The sequence below is a fragment of the Sphaerodactylus townsendi genome, linkage group LG10 (genome assembly GCF_021028975.2).
Source record: "Sphaerodactylus townsendi isolate TG3544 linkage group LG10, MPM_Stown_v2.3, whole genome shotgun sequence".
NCBI lineage: Eukaryota > Metazoa > Chordata > Lepidosauria > Squamata > Sphaerodactylidae > Sphaerodactylus > Sphaerodactylus townsendi.
Genome location: NC_059434.1, coordinates 80,163,807 through 80,186,929, shown reverse-complemented (window position 1 = coordinate 80,186,929; position 23,123 = coordinate 80,163,807). Strand labels below are relative to the sequence as shown.

The following is a 23,123-nucleotide window of genomic DNA, read 5'->3' as shown; positions in this document are numbered from 1 at the left end:
AGAGAAAGGAGATTTTCTCTAAACTTGGAGGATTATTGGGGGGGTATGCCAGATGAAACAAATAAGTCTTTGCTTGCTGGGGAAAGACAATTCTAGAGGGACTTGAGTGCGTGACCGTGGGGAGGGAATTCCAACATTTTGGTGCCACAACAGAGAAGGCCTTTTCCCAGGTTGCCACCCGTCTAGCCTCAGGGTTTGCAGAGGAACCCGACAAGTTGCAAAAATTACATTGAGAAGGTTTAATGCTCCCCCATAATGTTATATCAACGCATAGAAGTGGTGGTGGCTCCAGAGACCCTACCAGCTGCCGGGGGGAGGGGGGCTGTTGCCAGTGCAGTGGCTGTGGAGGGCCTGTTGCTGCTGCTGCTGCTGCTGTGGGGAGAAGGGGCTGGGCAGGACAGCCTCTGTCACTATTGCTGTGGGTTAAGGAGGAATTGGGCTGGTGCCCAGGAGAGGTATCACTGCTGCTTTGGGGGAGAAGAAATAGGTGATGATTGAGAGAGCTGCCATCACTGCTCATGTGGGAGGGGAAGAAACAAGCCAGTGTGCCCGGGACAGGGGTGTAGCTAGGGTAAATGGAGCCCGGGGCAAAATCTGAGTTTTGCGCCCCCCCCCCCCAATTTGGGCAGCATCCCTCCCCCACCACGACCAAACAACATTTTTTGCACCAGGTCATCTCAAAGTCACCATCGCATTATAGAACATGCCCCAACACACAAATCTGAACACACCCAGGGCTCCCTAGTTTAAACAACATTGGAAGTGATGGCCTTTGAAGGAAAATCTGAGGGTGCCTGTCAGGGGAGCAATGTTTAAGCCAACAGTACCAAACTTTTAGGTTATCTTTCTGAAGACTTTCCTGATGAAATCACTTCCAGGGTTTCCATGAAGTTTGCTCCAGGAAGCCTAAAGTTATGGACCCTCAAAAGGGTGGTAGCCCCATCCACCATTCATTAGCTCCCATTGGAAACAAGGATGGTTATTCCCTTTTGGGGGTCCATAACTTTGGACCCCTTGAAACAACTCCTTCACTAAACTTGGGTGGTATCAGTATAGACTATCCCTGATACCACCTTTGTTTAGTGAAGTTTGATTCTGGGGGTCCAAAGCTATGGACCCTCAAAATGGACCCCATTTCATTTCATTAGGCCCCCATTGGAAATAATGGAGTATGGGGCTCACCTTCCATTTTGGGGGTCCATAGCTGTGGACCTCCTGAACTAAAACTGCACCAAACTCTTGGCTGGTATCACTTTTCAGGAGAGTTACCTGACAATAGTCTGAAATTTTGGTGGCCAAGCTAGCCTAAAAACTGCGCGCCCTGCAGGCCAAAAAAATGGAAAAACCCCTGAAAAATAGGAAAAGCCACTAACTTAACTCTGTAATTTTTTCCCACCACAAGGTGGCGCCCGGGGCACTTGTCCCCGGATGTCCCCATGGTAGCTACGCCTCTGGCCCGGGAGAAAAAGAAGAAGAAGGAGACTCAAGGTGGCTTACAAGCTCCTTTCCCTTCCTCTCCCCACAACAGACCCCTTGTGAGGCAGGTGGGACTAAGAGAGTTCTGAAGAACCGTGAGTAGGCCAAGGTCACCCAGCAGGAATGTAGGAGTGCGGGAACACATCTGGTCCACCAGATAAGTCTCTGCCACTCAGGTGGAGGAGTGGGGAATCAAACCCGGTTCTCCAGATTAGAATCCACCTACTCTTAACCACTACACCACTGACAGGGGCCAGAAAGAGTGATGGCATAAGGGTGGGGATTAGAAAGAAACTGAAAGACTGGTGGGGAGTGTGGGACAGGAAGTGAGAAAGTGACACGCATGGGGGAGAGAGAGAGTAAGAAAAGGGGTAGCAGGAGGGATAAAGAGTGAGGGAATGAGAGAAGTAGGGGAGAGAGGAGGAAACAAAAGTAGGGGAAATGGGATAGCTGTCCCTTCAAATTTCTTGAGGCTCCCCACTTGTATATTCTAATAGCAAAGTGTGGTGTCATCTGCAGATGCTTACATCTTCGTATTTGGGCTGTGCTGGCAGAAAACAGATACTTCTGCAAACCTGGGGGACACTCCAGTTTTGCAGAACAATCTGAAAATCTCTCCCCAAATCTACCTTTTCTGTCTGAGGTGGAGTCTGGGAACTGTGATGGTGACAGTATGGGGGGGGCGGGGCAGGTAGATGCCTTTGGCCTTGGGGTGGTGACAGTGGAGAGCAGGGAGCCACAGTAGGCCTGAGGACAGAGGCCAAGATGTTTGGTGGACCCAGCAGTGGATGGTGGGATGTGTGGAGGAGCGGCTGCCCTGACCATGTGTCACAGACATAATTTGGGAGTTGTGGCAGACCAGGAGGTGGCTAGGGTGGGTGGAGCAGGATGAGATCCCCTGTGAGTTTTGCAGGTCCTCATGTGTGCGTGTACCTCTTTTTGGCCCCTTCCACACGTGCAGAATAATCCATTTTCAGTCCACTTTCACAATTGTTTGCAAGTGGATTTTGCTATTCTGCACAGCTGCAAAGTGCACTGAAAGTGGATTGAAAGTGTATTATCAGAGCTTATATGCGGTGGGGAATCTCGCGCCTGGGGCACGGTGTGTACCCTGTGCCCCCGGGCCAGTGTCTCCTTTCACCTCAACAATTCCCCTTGAACGCCTCTTCCACCGTGTGTGCCTGGTGCAAGACGTTCCCCTGGGCGCTACACCACTGTGCATTATTCTACATGTGTGGAAGGGGCCTCTCTGTTTCTCTCTCTCTCTCTCTCTCTCTCTCTCTCTGTGTGTGTGTGTGTGTATTTAGTTGCTTATTATACAGCATTCCAGCTCATCTACCTCAGATATGATACCAGTGGTATTTCACTGAAATATTTAATGTTAGCCCAAGAACACGTATAATTCCCCTGTTGCAAAAACTTCCAGATCTGCTTGCCAGCCCGGTATTTAGGGCACTTGCATGAGTGAGCCAGAGCTAAATTGAAGCCACGTCTCCAAGGGTTTCGTCCTTCATTGGGGAAGAATTAACTTTTCTGGTCACATAATTCTGTTTAAACTGTAACAAGGCCAGAGGCGTAGGCATGAATCCCAGACAGGTAGGCAGGCAGGCACCAGATTATCAAGTGCAAATAGGGAACCTAGGAAAGGAGCGAGGGATTCAACACCCTTCCAGCAAGCCTGTTTGACTTAATGCACTGACAAGCCGTGAGTTTCAAGCCTCCAGAGAGCATCTGGTAGTTCTCCAACAAATGGATTTTCTTTCTTGCTTGGGGAAAGGGTACTGTTTGATGTAAAGCTTTGAACTGCTGGAGAAATCCCACAATCTTCTATTCTGGAACTCCCACGGCCCCTCTTCTGTCCTGATAATGCAATATTCTAAACATTCTGGGATATTTTTAAAGGTATCGGGTTGCTGTGGGTGTTAAATCCCCCTCCCCCTTGAGTATAACAGGGCTGCTGATTTTTGGAAGGCTGAGCTTAAAATATCTGTCCTGTGCAGTGAATAGCCATCGCAGAAGAAGGCTTGGGGTTTATCAGAGATGCTGATAATGCACAACATATCTCTTCTGTGATCTGGCTTGAAGGAGAAATGGGATGCTTTCACATGTGCAGCATAATCCGTTTTCAGTCCATTTCCAGTACACTCTCTGGCTGTATTTTACTGTGTGAAATGACAAAATCCAGTGACAAATGATTGTTAAAGTGCATTGAAAGTGCATTGAAAGTGCATTGTTCACCATGTGTGAATGCATCCATAGTGCTGCCAACCTCCGGGTAAGGCCTGAAGATCTCCTGGTTTTATGGCTGACTGCAAAGACTGCAAAGATCTTGGACAAAACAGCATGTAGCCACCTGAGGAATACCCGGTGGCCAATCCAGAAGCAAGAGAAGTGTATGAGGGCAATGGCCTTCTTGTAGTCCACCTCAGTAAATAGCAAAGTAGCAAATAGGAGCAGCAGTGGCGTAGGAGGTTAAGAGCTCGTGTATCTAATCTGGAGGAACCGGGTTTGATTCCCAGCTCTGCCGCCTGAGCTGTGGAGGCTTATCTGGGGAATTCAGATTAGCCTGTGCACTCCCACACATGCCAGCTGGGTGACCTTGGGCTAGTCACAGCTTCTTGGAGCTCTCTCAGCTCCCACCTACCTCACGGGGTGTTTGTTGTGAGGGGGGAAGGGCAACGAGATTGTCAGCCCCTTTGAGTCTCCTACAGGAGAGAAAGGGGGGATATAAATCCAAACTCCTCCTCCTCCTCCTCCTCCTTCTTCTTCTTCTCCTTCTTCTTCTCCTTCTTCTTCTTCTTCTCCTCCTCTTCCTTCTCCTCCTCCTCCTCCTCCTCCTCTCTATGGCCCCTTCCGCACATGCGAAATAATGCATTTTCAAACCACTTTCACAACTGTTTGCAAGTGGATTTTTACCACAGCTTCAAAGAGCACTGAAAGCAGTTTGAAAGTGCATTATTCTGCATGTGCGGAATGAGCCAATACTTCCCTTAAAAAGGCTCTTACATTAAACTAGTTGATCAAAATCTTCGGCCCCTTCCACACACACAAAAAATAATGCGTTTTCAAACCACTTTCACAACTGTTTGCAAGTGGATTTTGCTATTCCGCACAGCTTCAAAGAGCACCGAAAGCCGTTTGAAAGTGCGTTATTCTGCATGTGCGGAATGAGCCTTCGATAATAGATCAAATTCATTAGACCATTTCTGAGGTGAAAGAGATTTCATGAGGTAATTCCCTCTTCATACTCTCGTGAGAGATGTCCCCCGCTGTTAAAATCACCAACAATCTTTTTTATCTTGAGGTAAAAAGAGAACTACAGAACAAGAGTTTTATTTTCTCCCTTCGGGACATCGTGTTACCACAGGAATGGCATGAGGTGTAAAATACTGTGTACACAATTGAAGTGTCTTTCTTTTCAACCGTCTCCCCGCCACTGCCTTGCCCCGCTATCACATAATAAGCCAGGGAATGAAAAGTGATCTAGTTATCTTAAATGATGCCTCCCCAATCCTGAATCTTGGCAGTCATAAACAGATTTTTTGGCAAGAACGTGGCCCATACATATTTGTCCTTGCTTTTCAATTGAAGTGTGTTCTTGTGCGTGCTGGGGTAGGTAACAGTAGGGGCGGGAATGTTAACAATATGTACCGTGACAAGGGTTCGTTCCATATCATGGCATTTTGTAACAGATGTTTAAATAGTAACTAGAAGTGCACTTTCCAGAAGTGATCAACGCTCACCAAACTCTTCTCCCCTAATAGGTTAACGAAAAGTTCCTGTCAGTGCTGGCTGCCAAGTTCACTTCATAGTTTTGGAGGTGAACTTTTGCATTGATTTGGGAGCAGCAGTGGCGTAGGAGGTTAAGAGCTCATGTATCTAATCTGGAGGAACCGGGTTTGATTCCCAGCTCTGCCGCCTGAGCTGTGGAGGCTTATCTGGGGAATTCAGATTAGCCTGTGCACTCCCACAAACGCCAGCTGGGTGACCTTGGGCTAGTCACAGCTTCTCGGAGCTCTCTCAGCCCCACCCACCTCACGGGGTGTTTGTTGTGAGGGGGGAAGGGCAAGGAGATTGTCAGCCCCTTTGAGTCTCCTGCAGGAGAGAAAGGGGGGATATAAATCCAAACTCTTCTTCTTCTTCTTCTTGATTCAACAACCCACCCTGATTGATCAGTCTAAGAACGAGCCCTGGAAATCCATAGCATCACTAACTCCTCCTTTTCTTTCTCCCCTTGCCCTGTGTGGTTCAGAAATGGAAGACTTCCACATTCAAAACAAACCGTGGCATGCCGTGCTCTCCAAACTGTGATTTGTATTCTTACCTTTGAACCAGGATTCCAAACTGGGCTTAAACTATGGGGGTCGGAATGCTTAAAAAAACAGGCCAGGATTTCAAAGCCTATGGTTTATTCCTGGTTTGGAATCCTGTTTTGTAGGCAAGGAATCAAATTGTAGTTTGCGATTTGGGCCAGAAGGGGAGCTTGCGAGCTTGAGGAAATGGAAGATTCGTGCTCAAAATGACAACCCGGGGTTTGTAATTATGTGTGGATGCAGTTTAATTGCCCGCCTTCCCAAGAGGCCAGCTGTTGCCCAAAGAATCAGCAGATCTCCTGGAAGTGTCGGCCACCATCGCTCAGTCATCAGATTGCTTGTCAAGACAATGGTGGGAAAGATGAAGACGTCTCATGAAGAGGAGGAGGAGTTGGTTTATATATCCCAGATTTTCAGAGCAGTTTACAATCGCCTTCCCTTCCCCTCCCCACAACAGGCACCTTGTGAGGCTCTGGTGGTAAATGGCTGGAGAGAGTTCGCTGGGTAGAGGGAACTGACTACAGCCCAGTGATGGCTTAACCTTTTTTAAGAAGACCGGAAAAGTGCCCGGCAAATTCGCAACCTCCAAAACCCCACCTCTATTGATCGCAAAGTGCCAACCCGGCAATTTAACCTAAATGCTGAGGTTTTAGTTTAGAAAGAGGTTGGCTCCCTCTTCCTACCCCCCCCCCCACCCGCCTCTAGAAAGCAGGCCAGCCTCCAATTCTAAAGCCTCTAGCAAGTTCTCTATGCGGTACCGCTTCTGGTGCCTCTTCTAGCATCAACTGCCTCCCTCTGCACCTCGCGCAGCAGCTCCACCGGAGTTAACAGCGCATCAGGCCCACCCGCCGACTCTCCTGCTCATCATGCAAAAGTTTATTATCGTGCTCAGTGGCCCAGGCCAGCCTAGATGTGTGTGTGTGTGAGGGAGTGATTTTCCGCCCCCCCCCCACATGATGAATTCTCTGTGTGTGCGCCCACAGAGAGGGCTCCGAGTGCCACCTCTGGCACCCGTGCCATAGGTTCGCCACCACTGGACTAGCCCAAGGCACCCCCAAAGTAAGAGGACAAACAGAAATGTTGCAAATAAACAGGTGAGGGGAAACAGAGTGAGCTCAGAAAATGGCGCCGAGGAGAAAGCTCAGGGAGGCGGAGAAGCATGGAAAACAATGTCAGTAGATCGCACAGCAACTGAAGACGTTTTCAAAACATTTCAGCCGGAGAATCATTTTGAAAGGGGATTCATTTAAAACTTTTTGAGGCTGGAAATAAAAACTATTGGGGAGTAAACTATTGGGGAGGCTGGAAATAAAAACTATTGGGGAGTAAAAACGACGAGGAATCAAAACGTTTTGAAAGGTTTGTGTGGAAAGGGCCAGTCCCGCAAAGTGAGTTTGACCCCTGAAACTGGATCTACAGACCCCCGGTTCTGAAGCTGTGCCAGTTACGTAGAATTTCAAGGACAGTTTATGGGACTCGTTCTGCAATCGCAATGCAATTTAAGCACGTATCTTTCGGAAAAGAACAAACAGTGGTAGAAGGGGCTGTGAGAAAGATAAGAGGGGAAATAGGATCGGGAGGAATGCATTCCAGCAGAAAATGGCCCAACTCCCACAGTCTTCTGCCGCTATCATTGAGAAATGATAATTCCCCATATCTTGCTGCTTGTGCCTCTTTCTCCACAGGGTGAAGAATTAATTCATTTAGAAGGCAAGTGCTGTCCTGAATGTATTTCAAGAGGTGGCCCCTGTGTTTATAAAGAACATACCAAAGATGTAAGTAACCTGATAATTCCGAGCACGTAGACCCATCAGGGTGCATGTGATGGTTCGGAGAAGGAACGTTTCTCTAAAGAATACAACTTGATGGATTTTATGAAGGAACGATCCAGAAATGTTATTTAAAGCTAGCACTGCCATTGCAGTTTAGGAGGGAAAACATGTTGAGATGCCGATTGCCGCGCCGCGCGAGTCATTTTTCAATCCCCAAATGAGAGGGAGACGGCGAATCGACTACGCTGAACTATTTTGCAAGTCTGTTTTCCAAAGATCGCTGGCGGGTGTTTTTTTGTATTCTGCATGCATAACATTTGGTATTCTTTATTCTGAATGTCTCTACTTTTCATGCCACTAGATGCAAGTTTCTTGGCCTTAAGCCTTCAAAGGCACGCTTGGAAACGTGGGGTAAGCGCCCAGGAAAAATGCAGATTTGTTCCAAAGGCCATTATTTGCGGTTACTGTTATTATCTGTGGTGCTCCCACCCTGCGCTCAACCAACATGGATCTCAGGCTGGCTCATGTAATAAAATCAAACCATGTCCTTCAGGAATGCAGCAATTGATTAAAATGCATTAACAAGCAAACCTTATAAGTTAGCAGCACCAAAACATAATCTGCACAAGCAGCAAGTCTGTAAAAGAAAAAAACAATCTAGCAAAGCAAAACTGCACACCAAATACTGGTTGTTGACCGTAAATAAATAATAATAATCCTGCACACCAACTTACAAAAAAGGGCTAAAAAGAGTATAATATTCCAATATAGAGAGCAAAAAAATTTAAAAATCTGTAAATCACAGGGGTAGAAGGAGAAGAAGAAGAAGAAGAAGAAGAAGAAGAAGAAGAAGAAGAAGAAGAAGAAGAAGAGGAGGAGGAGGAGGAGGAGGAGGAGGAGGAGGAGGAGGAGGAGGAGGAGTTTGGGTTTATATCCCCTTTCTTTCTTGTAAGGAGACCCAAAGGGCATTGCAAACTCCTTTCCCTTCCTCTCCCCACAACAGATACCTTGTGAGGTAGGTGGGGCTGAGAGAGAGCAGAGAGAACTGTGACTACCCCAAGGTCACCCAGGTAGTTGTTTCCACTTTTGAACGACTCTTACTGCAAAAAGTTTTTCCTTAAATCCTGCTGGTACCAACCTAGGAAGAAGCAGAGCCAGACTTCTTTGACATTTCTGGCAATACTTTCTGTTGATTACAACGTCTACTGGAAAAGGATTCAATCAGTCACAAATAATCTATATGCTAAACCTCTGCTATTTTATTACAAATCAGGAGGATCTTTCTATATTCTGGCCATGACGATATTAGCTGCTGCTTTGGCAGAACTGAATGGGGACTAACAATGTTATCAGTACCAGAAAAGGAAAGAAAGACCCATGTTTTCTGAAGCCCAGCGCTGCAACCTGCATCCAAATGTTCTCAGGTTAAATCCCTTTCCAAGGTTGCAGCTGAGACTCGGGTTTGGTGCTTGTTACAGTGGAAGCAGCAGGTACTTTCCCATCAAGACATGAGGATTTTTAAATCTGATGACATATCTATATATATGCAAATTGATATGCATATGTTATGGGTTGGTCTGGTTTTGCCTTTGGTGTATACTCTCCAGTATAGGGAGCTGCAGAAGATTAGCTTGTGCACTCCAACACATGCCAGCTGGGTGACCTTGGGTTAGTCACAGTTCTTTGGAGCTCTCTCAGCCCCACCTACCTCACAGGGTGTTTGCTGTGTGTGTGTGTGTGGGGGGGGGGGAATGAGATTGTAAGCCCCTTTGAGTCTCCTTACAGGAGAGAAAGTGGGGGTATAAACTGTTTCTCCTCCTCCCCCCTCCTCCTGCTCTTCTTCTTCTTCTTCTTCTTCTTCTTCTTCTTCTTCTTCTTCTTCAGCACAGGGAGGGCAGGCAAGTTCAAGAATCGTGGCCAAGCTAGTGGAACAACTCCCCAGAAAACCAGGAGTAACTCCAGAGTGCAGGAAAGGTCATAATTAGTAAAAAGATTTCATCCACTCTTTCTTTGTTGAACATGCCAAGAAATGAAACTTGGCCATGGTCCAGTTAGCACAATCTGAATGGAGGAGGGAAATTATAAAATGTGTCAGATCTGCCTGGAAAATTAAAGATTAGAGTTGTATTGAATCGAATACCTTTAATGGCATATAAATAGCTCAACATCAACATGAACATCAACACCACAAGGTAACAACAGCCTTTACAACTTCGGGTGAGTTAAAATAACAGCATTAAAATTTTTAGCCACGGCTTCCAACAAGATTAGAGTTATATATGAACGCTGTATGTCTCTGTACAAAGGGCAATGCAGTAACACGTGGTCGATTGTTTTGAGCATGTCCAATTGGCAGGGACATATGTTGAGAGTAAGGGTTATGTGCCTATCTCCCTTCCATAAGAGCTGATGGTAAAGCAGGCCACTGTAAAGGCTACACTTTATCTGCTTTGAGCAGTTGCGGCTCTCTATGGTGGTAATACCCAAACCGTAAACTGAAGCACATTGATGTGCCCCAGGAGATCTGTTTACATGTCAGTGGCACATTATTTAATTAAATTATTCAAGTCTCTTGTGAGCCCAAAGCATTCATTCTTGGAAGGAAGCTGCCAGTCATATTTCTGTACAGTTTCAGTACGCTGGTTTTGCATCTTTCTCATGAGTCTGGGGTAGAAGTGGGAATTTCTGCCACATTTCTGCACTGGATGAGGTTAAAGCCTTTTGCGCATGTTTGGTCATTACCTTCGGGTAGATTCTCAATTGTGCATGTGCTCCCCCCCCCTTAGAACTCACCCCCCTGCAGATCAGAGAACCCCGTTTCCAGGAGCAGGCAAAGCACGATTTTTTCCCCTACCTGTACACAGAAAGCAAAGCAGAGCAGTATGCGTTTTGCTTCATTCGGCTTTCCCGCTCATCCCCATCTTCTGCCGCCACACCGGAGCAGTCCCCCCAGCATTTCTCGGGGATTGATTGGGCTCCCTTTTGTTTCTGTTTTATTTATACACTTTCAGTCTATCCTAGAGGAGCAATAGGTTGAGGAAACGGCCTTTTTGGGAAAGAAATTCAGAAACAGGCGGCAAACAACCACCCAAACCTGGAAGCAGGAGAAACGGGTGGGCAAAATAGCAGCTAGGCTCAGAGGAAGCCGCAGGGCACCTTTCATGTGTAAATAAGGAAATGCGGAGAGATCCCACTGCAAAGGAAAGGACCAATATCGTAGAGGCATGATAGAACGGACCAATGGTGGGATTCAGCAGGTTCACACCACTTCAGCAGGACCGGTTGTTAAAACGGTGCTTGTAAACAACCGGTTGTTAGATTACTTGAATCCCATCACCGGAACCAGTTGTTAAATTATTTGAATCCTACCATGGAATGGACCCATGCGCAGAACAGGGACTCTCACTGGGTGACGGCATCTCAGAGATAGTTGCAAAGGTTTTTCAAAAAGAGTTTCAGCTGACAAGAGGGAAGCAAAAATATTACATCCATTCCAGATATAAACTACTGAAAGAGACCTCTGTAATGCCGGAATGATACAGACTCGAGGATGATTGAGGGACTGGAGCACCTTCCTTATGAGGAGAGGCTGCAGCGTTTGGGACTCTTTAGCACAATACTAGAACCAGGGGGCATCCATTGAAAATGCTGGGGGGAAGAATTAGGACTAATAAAAGGAAACACTTCTTCACTCAACGTGTGATTGGTGTTTGGAATATGCTGCCACAGGAGGTGGTGATGGCCACTCACCTGGATAGCTTTAAAAGGGGCTTGGACAGATTTATGGAGGAGAAGTCAATTTATGGCTACCAATCTTGATCCTCTTTGATCTGAGATTGCAAATGCCTTAACAGACCAGGTGCTCGGGAGCAACAGCCGCAGAAGGCCATTGCTTTCACCTCCTGCATGTGAGCTCCCAAAGGCACCTGGTGGGCCACTGCGAGTGGCAGAGAGCTGGACTAGATGGACTCTGGTCTGATCCAGCTGGCTTGTTCTTATGTTCTTATGTTCTTACTCTCACATCCTTTCATGTTATTCCATTCAGAGCGGTGAGAAATGGAGCGAAGGTCTTTGCCACGAATGTCAGTGCCAGGATACCAAGGTGGTCTGCTATTCTGCTTCTTGTCTGACCTGTCCCTTGGGCAACGTGCCAGTAGCTGTTCCTGGGGAATGTTGCCCGCAATGCAAGCCAGGTATTTGCATGATTAAACTCTTCTTTGTTTCTCTGGATTGTGAACCCATTTCCCCGGAGGCTCAGAATGTGTAACATTGAGAACTATTTAACAACAACAAAAAGTCATCCTGAATGTTTACACTAACCGTGGCTGCTTGCCTGTGTGCTTATCTCGGGGAGAAGCTCTTGGAGGTACCCCCACCTTGCTGAAACTCCCCCCCCCCCCCCGATGTAGGAGGAGGGTCTACGGGAGGGCGGTGGATTGAATGAAGAAGGAAACCAAGGCAAAAGGAGCAGATCTGCCATGAAGAAACCGCCAGTCGCCTTCTTCTACGTGTGGGTTTCATTGAACATGAGAAAGGCCTCCTTATGGGCAGTAGCTTGCTACGAGAAGGCCTTCTCACAAGCAAAGCACAGGGTCAGGAAATGGATTTTACCTCAGAACTACATAAGGGTGAAGATGGAAAGGAGTTCTGTGACTATGTATTGTCGAAGGCTTTCACGGCCGGAATCCCTTGGGTGCTGTGTGGTTTCCGGGCTGTATGGCCGTGTTCTAGCAGCATTCTCTCCTGACATTTCGCCTGCATCTGTGGCTGGCATCTTCAGAGGATCTGATGTTGGGAAAGCAAGTGGAGTGTATATACCTGTTGGAGTGTCCAGGGTGGGTGAAGAAACATTGTCTGTGAGTAACAAAGAAGACAGCCAGGTCAATAGGTGAGGGCATCTGAATAGAAGTATGAGTAACATTGAAGTCTATAGCATGGGAGTAACAATGAAGATAGCAAGGTCAATAGGTGGGAGCATCTGAATAGAAGTATCCTGGCCTTTGTTTCTTTTGTCTATAGTCATCCTATGTTTGTGTGGAGCTGATTGGTCACTGTCTTGACTCTAGTATTTTTCAACACTGGCAGCCAAGTTCTGTTCATTGTCATGGTTTCTTCCTTTCTGTTGAAAGTTCTGTGACTTTTCTTGGTCAGAAAGGAATCCTGAAGTAGAAGTGTCGAGTAGCATTTTTAGGGCATAAGCTTTTGAGAGTCAAAGCTCTCCATGAGGAAAACGTTTCCCGCCCCCCCCCCCTTTGACACCAAGGGCACCTTTGGAATTTTGCTTGGGATAGCGGTCACCACTCTAAAATAACTGTCTCAGGGGGGCAGGGCCAAGCACACCTCCCTCCTTAAAGAACTGCAGAAGCAGAATAAACAGAACTGAAGCCAAAACCCGTGAGAGAGGGAGGGGAAAAGAGAAAGGGGAACGCAAAGAAGGAAGGCCTGAAGGGCAAATCGAGTCTAGATGCTTACCTGTCCTCCTGATCTGATCGTGCGCTGCTATTTCATCTGTGGAGACCCCTTTCATTGGGATGAGGGCAGCCAGTAATGAGCCTTAACAGCACAGTGCCCTATTTCTCAAAAAGCTGTGCAGGAGCCAGGGAAGTAGTGGCAGGTGCCATAATATCCCTAAGCACCATCTTGGGGGCCCCTCGTCCAAAGTGTTGAGTCAGTATTCTTATTCCCCTGTTAAAGATGCTGAGATATAATGGCTTGTCTCAATCAACTGAGGCCCCTCCCTCTCATGCAGAACAATGCACTTTCAATCCACTTTCAATGAACTTTCAATTTTTTGCGAGTGGATTTTGCTATTCCACACAGCAAAATCCAGCTAAAAAAATGCATTGAAAGTAGATTGAAAGTGCATTATTCTGCATGGGTGGAAGGGGCCTCAATGTCTTCAAGGGGCCTTTCCCCACTTTCCCCTCTACTGCCGTCGCTGCGCTCTACTCACTGCGCGCATAATTTCTGGCGCGCGCCCTGGCTTCCCCACGACCCCGCGCTCTGCAGGGGGTCATCAAAAGACGCTGTTTTCCCAAGCGCCAGGAATGACACGCGCTGAGGGGGTGCGACAGCGCGGCAGCGTCGGGGCGGCTGCGTTGTCGCCGCCCCTGCAGTGGGGAGTGCCCCGGGACCCCGCGCTACTTGAGGAGAGTAGCGCGGGGCTTAAGGTAAGTGGGGAAAGGCCCAAGGCTAAGATGAGGGGTTAACCCAGTGTTTCCTCCTTGCTCCTATCTAAAATGCTACACCAGATTTGAGACCTGGACACTGGCTGTCTGGCTGGGCTCCATTGCTGGTCCATAGCTTGTCTAGCACACGAGTTGTCTGAAACTCTCCAGAAATTGTGTGATTTCGAGGAGGGTTTTTACTGCAGGCTGTGTCGAGTTTTAAAGACGCTTCTGCTTTCTTACTGATTTTCCTATAAACAAGTTCTTAAGGGATCCCAGAGGAACACCACTGCAGAAGGTGGCTTGCTAGCATTGAACAGGAAAGGATGCGTCATGTACATGCATTCTCACATACACTGAAACCGAGTTCCAGAGGCGTAGCAAGGGGGGAAAGCACCCGGTGCACTGGTGTGTCCTCCGCCCCTGCCACGTCCCGGAATGCCCCTGGAACGCCCCCAGAACCCCCTCGCCACACCCCCACAGGGACGCACACCTGGTGTGTTGTCGCCCGCCCACTTGGAGCTGAGCTTCTGCCGAGTTCTGTTCTTGATGCTGTGCCCCATTGTTTTTTTGCTGCTTGATGCCAGTTTTTTGCTGTCTGTTCTTGACCCCAGGGCAGTGCCACGCAGACTGTTTAACCTGCTTGCAGTCTTTCGATCTCTGCGACTCCTGTCGTGATACGAGCAAATTCCTGAAGAACGGACACTGTGTGTCCAGTTGTGGATCTGGATACTATCAAGATTCTGGGCTTTGCGTAGGTAAGATCTGTCCCATTATTATTATGGGATGTTGCAAATTTCCTTGCTTTGTGCGTACTGTTTTATGGTTTGGGCAAGGTCCCTTTAAGAATTTTTTTAAAAAAATCATCCCGATAATACTTAGAGGTTCAGCAATATTTTCTCTCTTCATTGGGGATCCAAAGCAGTTTACATAGTTTTCACCTCCATTTCATTACCACAACAACCTTGGGAGGTGGGTTACGCTGAGATTGTGTGACTGGCCCGAGGCCGCTCAGCAAGCTTCCATGGAAGAATGGGGAATTGAACTTGGGTCTTTCAAACCCTAGTCTGAGACACTAACCACTACACTGTTTTGATTATCTCTTTTACTGATGGGGCAGCTTCTGGAAGAATTCGGTGAAGCTACAGCTCTTAGCCACAATAGTGACAAACAGAACCTCCATGTCCCAAAACAGTATACCTCTCGTATTGCCAAAATAAACCTGTTGTTACCATAACGCTTTTCAGACATTTGATTTGGGCACTCCAACCAACTGTATTTAACAGGAGTGCATATTACACACGATCTTTCCGATAAGTATGGATGCCATTTTGTATGAGCGGGGACATGTGTGTATTTTCAATGTGTATACAGAACTGTTGATGGCCAAAGAAATATGTATATTGCCCCATTCACACAAATTAGCATCGACACATATCATGAGGACAAACTGTAGTGCCTGCTCCTGTTATATCTGGTTGGAGGGCTGTTCGACGGTGGAATTCACTGCCTCGGAGAGTGGTGGAGTCTCCTTCTTTGGAGGCTTTTAAAGAGAGTCTGGATGGCCATCTTCCAGGACTTCTTTGACTGTGTCTTCCTGCATGGCAGGGGGTTGGACTGGATGGCCCCTGTGGTCTCTTCCAACTCTGTGATTCTGTGAGTGCCAAAATGGAATGTCTGGAAAGGACTGATATGATGATGAGAACAATGGCTAGTTGAAAGCATCCACAGAAAACTGGCTGGTGGCTCTCAGAATCTGAATAGAGACTTCAAAGTACCCTGGGGCTAACTAGCATACCTTGGAGTGTACTGTATTAGTTGGACCTTTGGTAAGAGTGCCAGATTTCCTGCTTCAATGGGAGACCTCCCACCCTACATTGGCCATTCCTGCTGCTGCTCAGTGGGAGAAAAATGGTGTGTGTGTGTGAGGGAGGGATGGGGGCTGATGAGTGTTTCCAGTGATGTGATAATGTCACTTCTGGTGCATCTGGAAGTGCTGGAGAAAACAGAATGGTCACACTAATCCCAGAGACACAGTACAGACAAAAGGCCACGGTGCAAAAGAAGACTATTTGATGTTTCTGGTTAAAAAAAAATTCCCCAAATGAAGAATATGCTACTATTCAGATAAACAATTCCCCAGATTTTTTTTACCTGAATAATAAAATATTCTTCGTTTGTAACCACTGGCTTTTTGCCTGGAAGTGATGTCATTGTGGTGCCCTCAAGGCCCTATCCTTTGGCCAGAAACTCTATGGTTAAACTATAGAGTTAGGGCCAAATGCTAGAAAGTTGCTGGCAATGTAATGGTGTCATTGTTGGCCTTGTCAACCCATGATGTCATTGCTTCACCAGCAAGTGCTCCATCTGACTGGTGAGTCTCTGCCAGTTGACAGCCTGGTTTGATCCAACAGGGCAATTCTGAATTTCATAGGCTTAACAATCATGGCACTAGGTGTGCTCACTTGTGGGGCTTTGCTGACACGCCGCATCTCATGAAACCGGGCTGCTGTCCTTCAGCAAGATCACATTTCAATCAGACGTTATTTCTTGTATGTTAGAGGAGTTGCTAGAAGAGCAAGGTGGAAAGAGGGACCTTGTCTCTTCCAAAGTATGATTAATTGGAGTGAAGATGACAGATCTGGATTAATCTTATCAATATATATTGGCAGCAGCGAACCTACTAAGAACATCGCTCCTTGCATTTGTGTCTCCTTCCTTATATATTACTTACAAGAGTCTGTCTTCCTCAGTATCCAAACGGTTATGTAAAGAATGTTTCTTCAAAGAAATCTTTGCAAAAATGGGCAGTAGGAGCTGGAGCTTCACGATTTTAGTGATTCTTTTTGTATTGACAGCTCCTAATAAGCTGAACTGTAGTTTGTGCATAAATTCAGCTCTGCCTAAAGAGCTCTAAAGAGCCTCAGGATTATTAATTGCTGATCTCTATTTGAGATAATCACCCCCCCCTTTTCTTCTGCTTTGAATAGCTTGCAAGAAAACATGCTCTACCTGCACCAGTGCATTCACGTGCAATTCATGTCAAGATCCGCTGCTGTTGAAGAATGGCCAGTGTGTTGAATCGTGCGAGGAAGGGTACTTCCCAGCACTTCGTCAGTGTATAGGTAATTACGTCTGTCCGTCCGTCCGTCCGTCCGTCCGTCTCTCTGTCAATATGAACTAGAAAACAATTATACGTAAGGAAGCTGGAAAATTCCCAATATTGGAATCAGTATATCCAGTCTAGTGTTCCTGGTATTGTACTAAATATATGCTGTTTTTATTATGATAGATGGTCAGATTGTATTGTATGCCTTGGAGCATACAATACAGCAGTGGCGTAGGAGGTTAAGAGCTCATGTATCTAATCTGGAGGAACTGGGTTTGATTCCCAGCTCTGCCGCCTGAGCTGTGGAGGCTTATCTGGGGAATTCTGATTAGCCTGTGCACTCCCACACACGCCAGCTGGGTGACCTTGGGCTAGTCACAGCTTCTGGGAGCTCTCTCAGCCCCACCTACATCACAGTGTGTTTGTTGTGAGGGGGGAAGGGCAAGGAGATTGTAAGCCCCTTTGAGTCTCCTGCAGGAGAGAAAGGGGGGATATAAATCCAAACTCTTCTTCTTCTTCTTGCAAGTCCACTGAATTTTATAAGCACTTTTTTTGTTTTTCATAGTAAGAGCTGCCAAATTAAATTCATTTCAGTCTAGTATGCGCTGCCGGGCTGAAGCAGCATTTTGTAGCATTTTAGAGGGGGAATGGAGTTTGAATCCCAGTTAATCTCTGAATTCTTGAATGACTATTTATATAGGATGTAATCAGAAGAGCTGGATCAATTATACTCCCCTGCAACTCCCCTGCCAATACCAGTTGTCATCAGCGACTTATGCTATTTTAAAAAAGGAAAGAAAACCATGATGATTTCAATGCCTGCCACATTGCTCAGGGGTCATTTACCACAATTAAAACGAAACTGATTGGAATATGTAAAGAGTTTGAATAAGCCATGCTAGAATGAATGCAAAGTAGCCAGGAGGAATAGTGGACAATGATCCAGAATTTCATGTGTTTAAATTATCCAGTGATGGCTATATTTAGTTGCAGTAAAAAAAGGTGTATGTGTATGTCAGAGAGACAGAGAGAAAGAGAGAGCAAGAAATCTCCCTCTGCCATTCTTTTTAGCATGTGATCTTGTTAAAAGGTCATATTTGTCAAAATTGCCATAATGTTACAGGGGCTCAAATAGTTCTTTGTGGAGAAAGCCTAAATCCTGTGCATTATCTGTCAAGAAAAGTTTTTCAGAGTCTATAACTTATATATTGGTTTTCTTTCCATGATTCCACAGCTTTAAACATTTGGAAATCTGGTTTGGCAAGCACTGGGGGTTGAGAATTGGAGGGGGGTGGGGGCATTGTGTAGAGTCAAACAGTTTAGCCTGGGCATGGAAGAGGGACAACGACAGAAAGTAATGGAAGTCCCACACAATCTATTTCTATCATCCTACCTTATATGATTCACTAACATACAAAGTGCCGTGATGACGAACCCTCAACCAGTGAAGCAGCGCTCACTGAAAACACTGGTGAGTTGGCCGGGAGGGGGGAAGAGATGTGGCGGCACCAGGGGCCAGGGAATGCACTTGACCTGGAAAAGCGACACCAGAGGTGGGATCCAGCAGGTTCTCACAGGTTCCCGAGAGTAGGTTACTAATTATTTGTGTGTGCCGAGAGGGGGTTACTAATTGGCGATTTTGCCACATGATTTTTGCCTTAGTTACGCCCCTCCTCTCAGCAGTAGCGTGCAGAACTTGAAGCAGTCTAGCAGGAGGTGCACTGGCGTGCGTGGCAGTGCTCTGGGCGCCTCGGCGCAGTATGCATTACATTTCTCGCTTCTCAGTGATCATGCGCAAGAGTGGTTGTGTCCTTTGCCACAGCCCCGCCCAGGAATGCGTTCGGCCACGCTCCCCGTCGTGTCTCCCCACCCAGCCCCATTGGCTTATGCCACAGCTTTGGGAAATCCCACCACCATGGGGAACCTGTTACTAAAAATTTTTTGATCCTCCACCACTGAGCAAGCAACACCACTGAGCAACACCCAGCAACAGGCCTAGCAACAGGCCTCCTTAATCCCCCCATCTAGAGCCCATTTTTTTTCCTCTTAAAATGAACTTTTACTGGTAGTCTTATATAATGTGTTTTCTCCTTAGTAGTATCGTTGCAGTAAATAGAAGCCAGATTTAATAAATGTTAGGCCACATCTAGGCATTTGGAAGCACATGCACACAAAATATCACAAGTAACTTCTGCTCCACAGTAATTTATTTATTTATTTTTATTTATTTCTTAAACTTTTATACCGCCCCATCCCCGAGGGGCTCTGGGCGGTAATTGTTGCAGTGGTTCACAATGCCATCAAGTCTCAAACAGCTTATGGTGACTCCATAGGGTGTTCAGTGCAAGAGATGTTCAGAGGTGGTTTGCTGTTGCTTGGCTCCACGTAGCAACCCTGAACTTCCACAGTGGTCTCCCATACAAGAACTAACCAGGGCTGACCCTGCTTAGCTTCCGCGATCCAATGAGATCAGCTAACCTGCTCTGTTCAGGTCTTTGCATGACAGTTGTGCGTTCTCTCAAATAACTGTCCTTTTGTTTTGCTCATGAATCCAATTTCCAGTGGTCTGCAAACATCGATATTCTAGTGGTTTGGATTCAAACTGGGTGTCTACCAATGAAAGAGAAAATTAGGGTCACCAAACTCAAATGAACAGCAACATCTTTTATTCGGCATTACTATTCTCCTGTCAGCCACAGAAGTGGGGAAAATGGCAGCTCTATTAGGATTGCTCTATTGACGTGCTAAAAATTGGACTTGCTAGTTAGCAGTTGGCAGTGCAAGAGACGTTTCCTCAGTCCCCTCGCAAAAGTAGTTGATATTCAAACTCCTGTAGGAATTACTTTTCATGTTTTTGCGTTTTATGTTAACCAAGGATTCCTCTGAGGCCCAGAAACAAGGTGACATTGGCAAATTGAAAACTGGGATTATTGGAATGTGAAATTCAAGTACCAAGTCCCGATTTTGGGAATGCACAAAGTGGGCTAAAGGCCATACAGAAAAAAATTACCCCCCTGAAAATACATAGTGAAATACATAGAAAATACATACTTTTCACATAGTGGATTCATATGCCACATCCTCTGCCTTCATTCTTTACCTTTTATTTTTTCCTCCTCAGTTTACCTTTGGTGTTTCTAATTGGCAAGGCCCCAGTAGGTGAATATGGCTATTTGTTTCATGTTATTATTACTGGTTTTCGCAGCTCACTCATAGTTCATTTCATCCACATTCGCACTCATGTGTGTCGGAAGGAGAAAGTAGCTGGGAAAATGTCTTCTTGGTTCCCTTCAGGGAGTTCAAGCAATTTGCTTTAGTTCTGCCTGGCTTCACTTTTCTGCATAAAAGCAAAACCTGTGGAGAAAGCTGTGGGTTCCGGCGTTCGTTCGAACGCCATTGTTTCCCGCTTTGCTTACCACGTGGGGATTTTGGGGAGGTGGGTGCTTGGTGCACAAAAAGGAAGGAAACCAGCACTCCCCAATTGTCAGATATTGTATTCAAAGGACCATTTTCAAGTGGTCGCACTCCATACCCTGTATGCCAGTGATGGCGAACCTATGGCACGGGTGCCAGAGGTGGCACTCAGAGCCCTCTCTGTGGGCACGCGCAAACAGAGTGCCCCCCCCCCCCCACACACATCTAGGCTGGCCTGGGCCGCTGGGCTCGATGATTAGCATTAAACCTAAGACCTACTTTTGGGGAAGCAGTGTAGGTAACCCTGTTAAGTGCTGTTAAACCCCACTGATTTTCATGCAAAGAACTAAAGTGTGATCCTTTACCTGGAAGTAAGCTCGGTCGCTGGCAATGGGGCTTGCTTCTGAGTAAACCCTCCTAGGGTCGTGACTCACCCATTGGTAGCGTTTCATGGTTGCTTCAAAGCAAAGCCACCAACTACCACCAAGCATACTCCCGAGTACGCACGCCTTGGAGCCAACTATTTTTTCTAAACTAAAACCTCAGTATTCAGGTTAAATTGCCGTGTTGGCATTTTGCGATAAATAAGTGGGTTTTGGGTTGCAATTTGGGCACTCGGTCTCGAAAAGGTTCACCATCACTGCTGTGTGCAATCACATGGGAATCAACTAATTTGTTATGTCTGCTGTGGTGCCGGGAGAATTTTAACCCACATCTACATTCAAGAACAGCGGTGACATCAGAAATGGGCTTTTGGGGAAGATGTCTAGGCTTAGTACAGGAGCAGAGCCAGAGTGGTATAGTGGTTAAGATTGATGGACTCTGATCTGGAGAACTGGGTTTGATTCCCCTCTCCTCCACATGAGCACTGGACTTTTATCTGGGGAGCTGGATTTGTTTCCCCGCTCCTCCACATGAAGCCTGCTGGGTGCCCTTGGTCCAGTCAGCGTTCTCTGAGAACTGTCTCAGGCCCACCTGCCTTACAAGGTGTCTGTGCACTTCCGCACCACATAATTAAAACATACACCATATCGTGCAGCGAGGGCGAACCTTTTCGAGACCGAGTGCCCAAACTGCAACCCAAAACCCACTTATTTATCGCCAAGTGCCAACACGGCAATTTAACCTGCATACTGAGGTTTTAGTTTAGAAAAAACGGTTGGCTCCGAGGTGCACGTTACTCAGGAGTAAGCTTGGTGAAGCAACCGTGCAACGCTTCGAATGGGTGAATCACGACTCTAGGAGGGTTTACTCAGAAGCAAGCCCCATTGCCAGCAACCGAACGTACTCCCAGGTAAAGGATCGTGCCCAGGCTAGCCTAGATGTGTGTGTGGGGTGTGTGTGTGTGATTTTCCGGCCCCCCCCCCCCCCCCACTGTCGATGACATGAACTTCTTGGTGCACGCAGTGCTCCTCAGAAAGTGGCTCCGAAGTGCCTTCCTCTGGCAACCCGCAAGCCATAGGTTCGCCACCGCTGATATAGTGCATACAAAATGTGTACAATACAATATCACTGTTCAAGGGCTAAGTGTAAAGACTGCAGAAGTTTGGTCCCGTTGAGAGCTGGACAGTAACTTCAGGTGGGCAAGGAAAGTTTGGATTTTGAAGCACGTTCAGCTCAAGGGAATAAACTCTCGTTTCCGAGGAGTCGTTTTATCCAGTAAGGCTGTTGAACCAAGAAACTACCCGCCTTTCGTGCTTCTTTTACCATCTCTGTCTTCCCTGTCTGAAATCTTCCCTGAAGATCTCTGGGTAAAATAATTTGCTATGGAACTTTCTTCCTTGACAAGCATTTCTCCGAAAAAGACATAACTTCATTACAAAGGGGAAATTGGAACTCTGTAAGGAATAGTAACTGCCTTATTCATATTCATGGAATCCCTGAGTGACAGAAGGTCGTTTGTAGCCACACTGGGAACTACATATTTCACAGAGAGAGAGATCTTTGCTCATATCTGCACTCCATCCCTGACTAGTATCCTTTTGAGAGGCCTTCTCAGTATTAGAAAAAGAAGAACCGTTTAGATTTATACCCCACCTTTCTCTCCTGTAAGGAGACTCAAGGTGGCTCACAAGCTCCTTTCCTTTCCTTTCCCCACAACAGACACCTTCTGACACAGGTGGGGCTGAGAGCGTTTCAAAGAACTGTGACTAGCCCAAGGTCCCCCAGCAGGAATGTAGGAGTATGGAAACACATCTGGTTCACCAGATAAGCCTCTGCCACTCAGGTGGAGGAGCGGGGAATCAAACCCCGTTCTTCAGATTAGAATCCGCCTGCTCTTAACCACTACACTGTTCCAGAAGCTCCAGAAGCAAGCCTTTATTGGCATAGACAACAGTACAACAATAATAAAAAATGGATTAAAAAGCATATACAAAACAGGAAATAAATGTTAGGTCGAAGGAAATCTACTGGCGTTTGGTAATTTCCAGAAGAAAGTCTGCCACTATCATACAGAGAGAAGGATCAGGGTTGTCCAACAAGTAGTGTAATCTAATTAAATCGAGGAGATGGGGTAAATGTAAAGGAGTGAGATTCACATACTTGGATCTGATTTCCTTGAATCTGAGACAGTGTAGTAATTGGCCTCTGCCACTCAGGTGGAGGAGCGGGGAATCAAACCCCGTTCTTCAGATTAGAATCCACCTGCTCTTAACCACTACACTGGTGAAAGGTGGATTTACAGGAGACTTAAGACTAGATAGAACATTCTTCCCAGCAAGACTCATGACTGTATTTTGACAGCAAGCTTCAGAATCCACCTGCTCTTAACCACTACCCCACACTGCCTCTCATCCACCACCTGAGCAGCAGCCCAAATTGGACAACTGCTGACATGATATTTGGGCATACAAAGGGACTTTTAACCTGA

At 46.6% G+C, this 23,123-nt stretch overlaps 1 protein-coding gene across 1 annotated transcript in view; it reads left to right on the top strand.

Annotated features, from left to right (window-relative positions):
* FRAS1 (Fraser extracellular matrix complex subunit 1) overlaps positions 1-23,123 on the top strand; it is a 200,981-nt gene that overhangs the window by 6,161 nt on the left and 171,697 nt on the right. The window contains exons 4-7 of the mRNA XM_048509698.1: positions 7,475-7,564; positions 11,607-11,754; positions 14,343-14,486; positions 16,719-16,853. Of these exons, the coding sequence (XP_048365655.1) occupies positions 7,475-7,564; positions 11,607-11,754; positions 14,343-14,486; positions 16,719-16,853 (517 nt within the window). The remainder of the gene's footprint in view (positions 1-7,474; positions 7,565-11,606; positions 11,755-14,342; positions 14,487-16,718; positions 16,854-23,123) is intronic.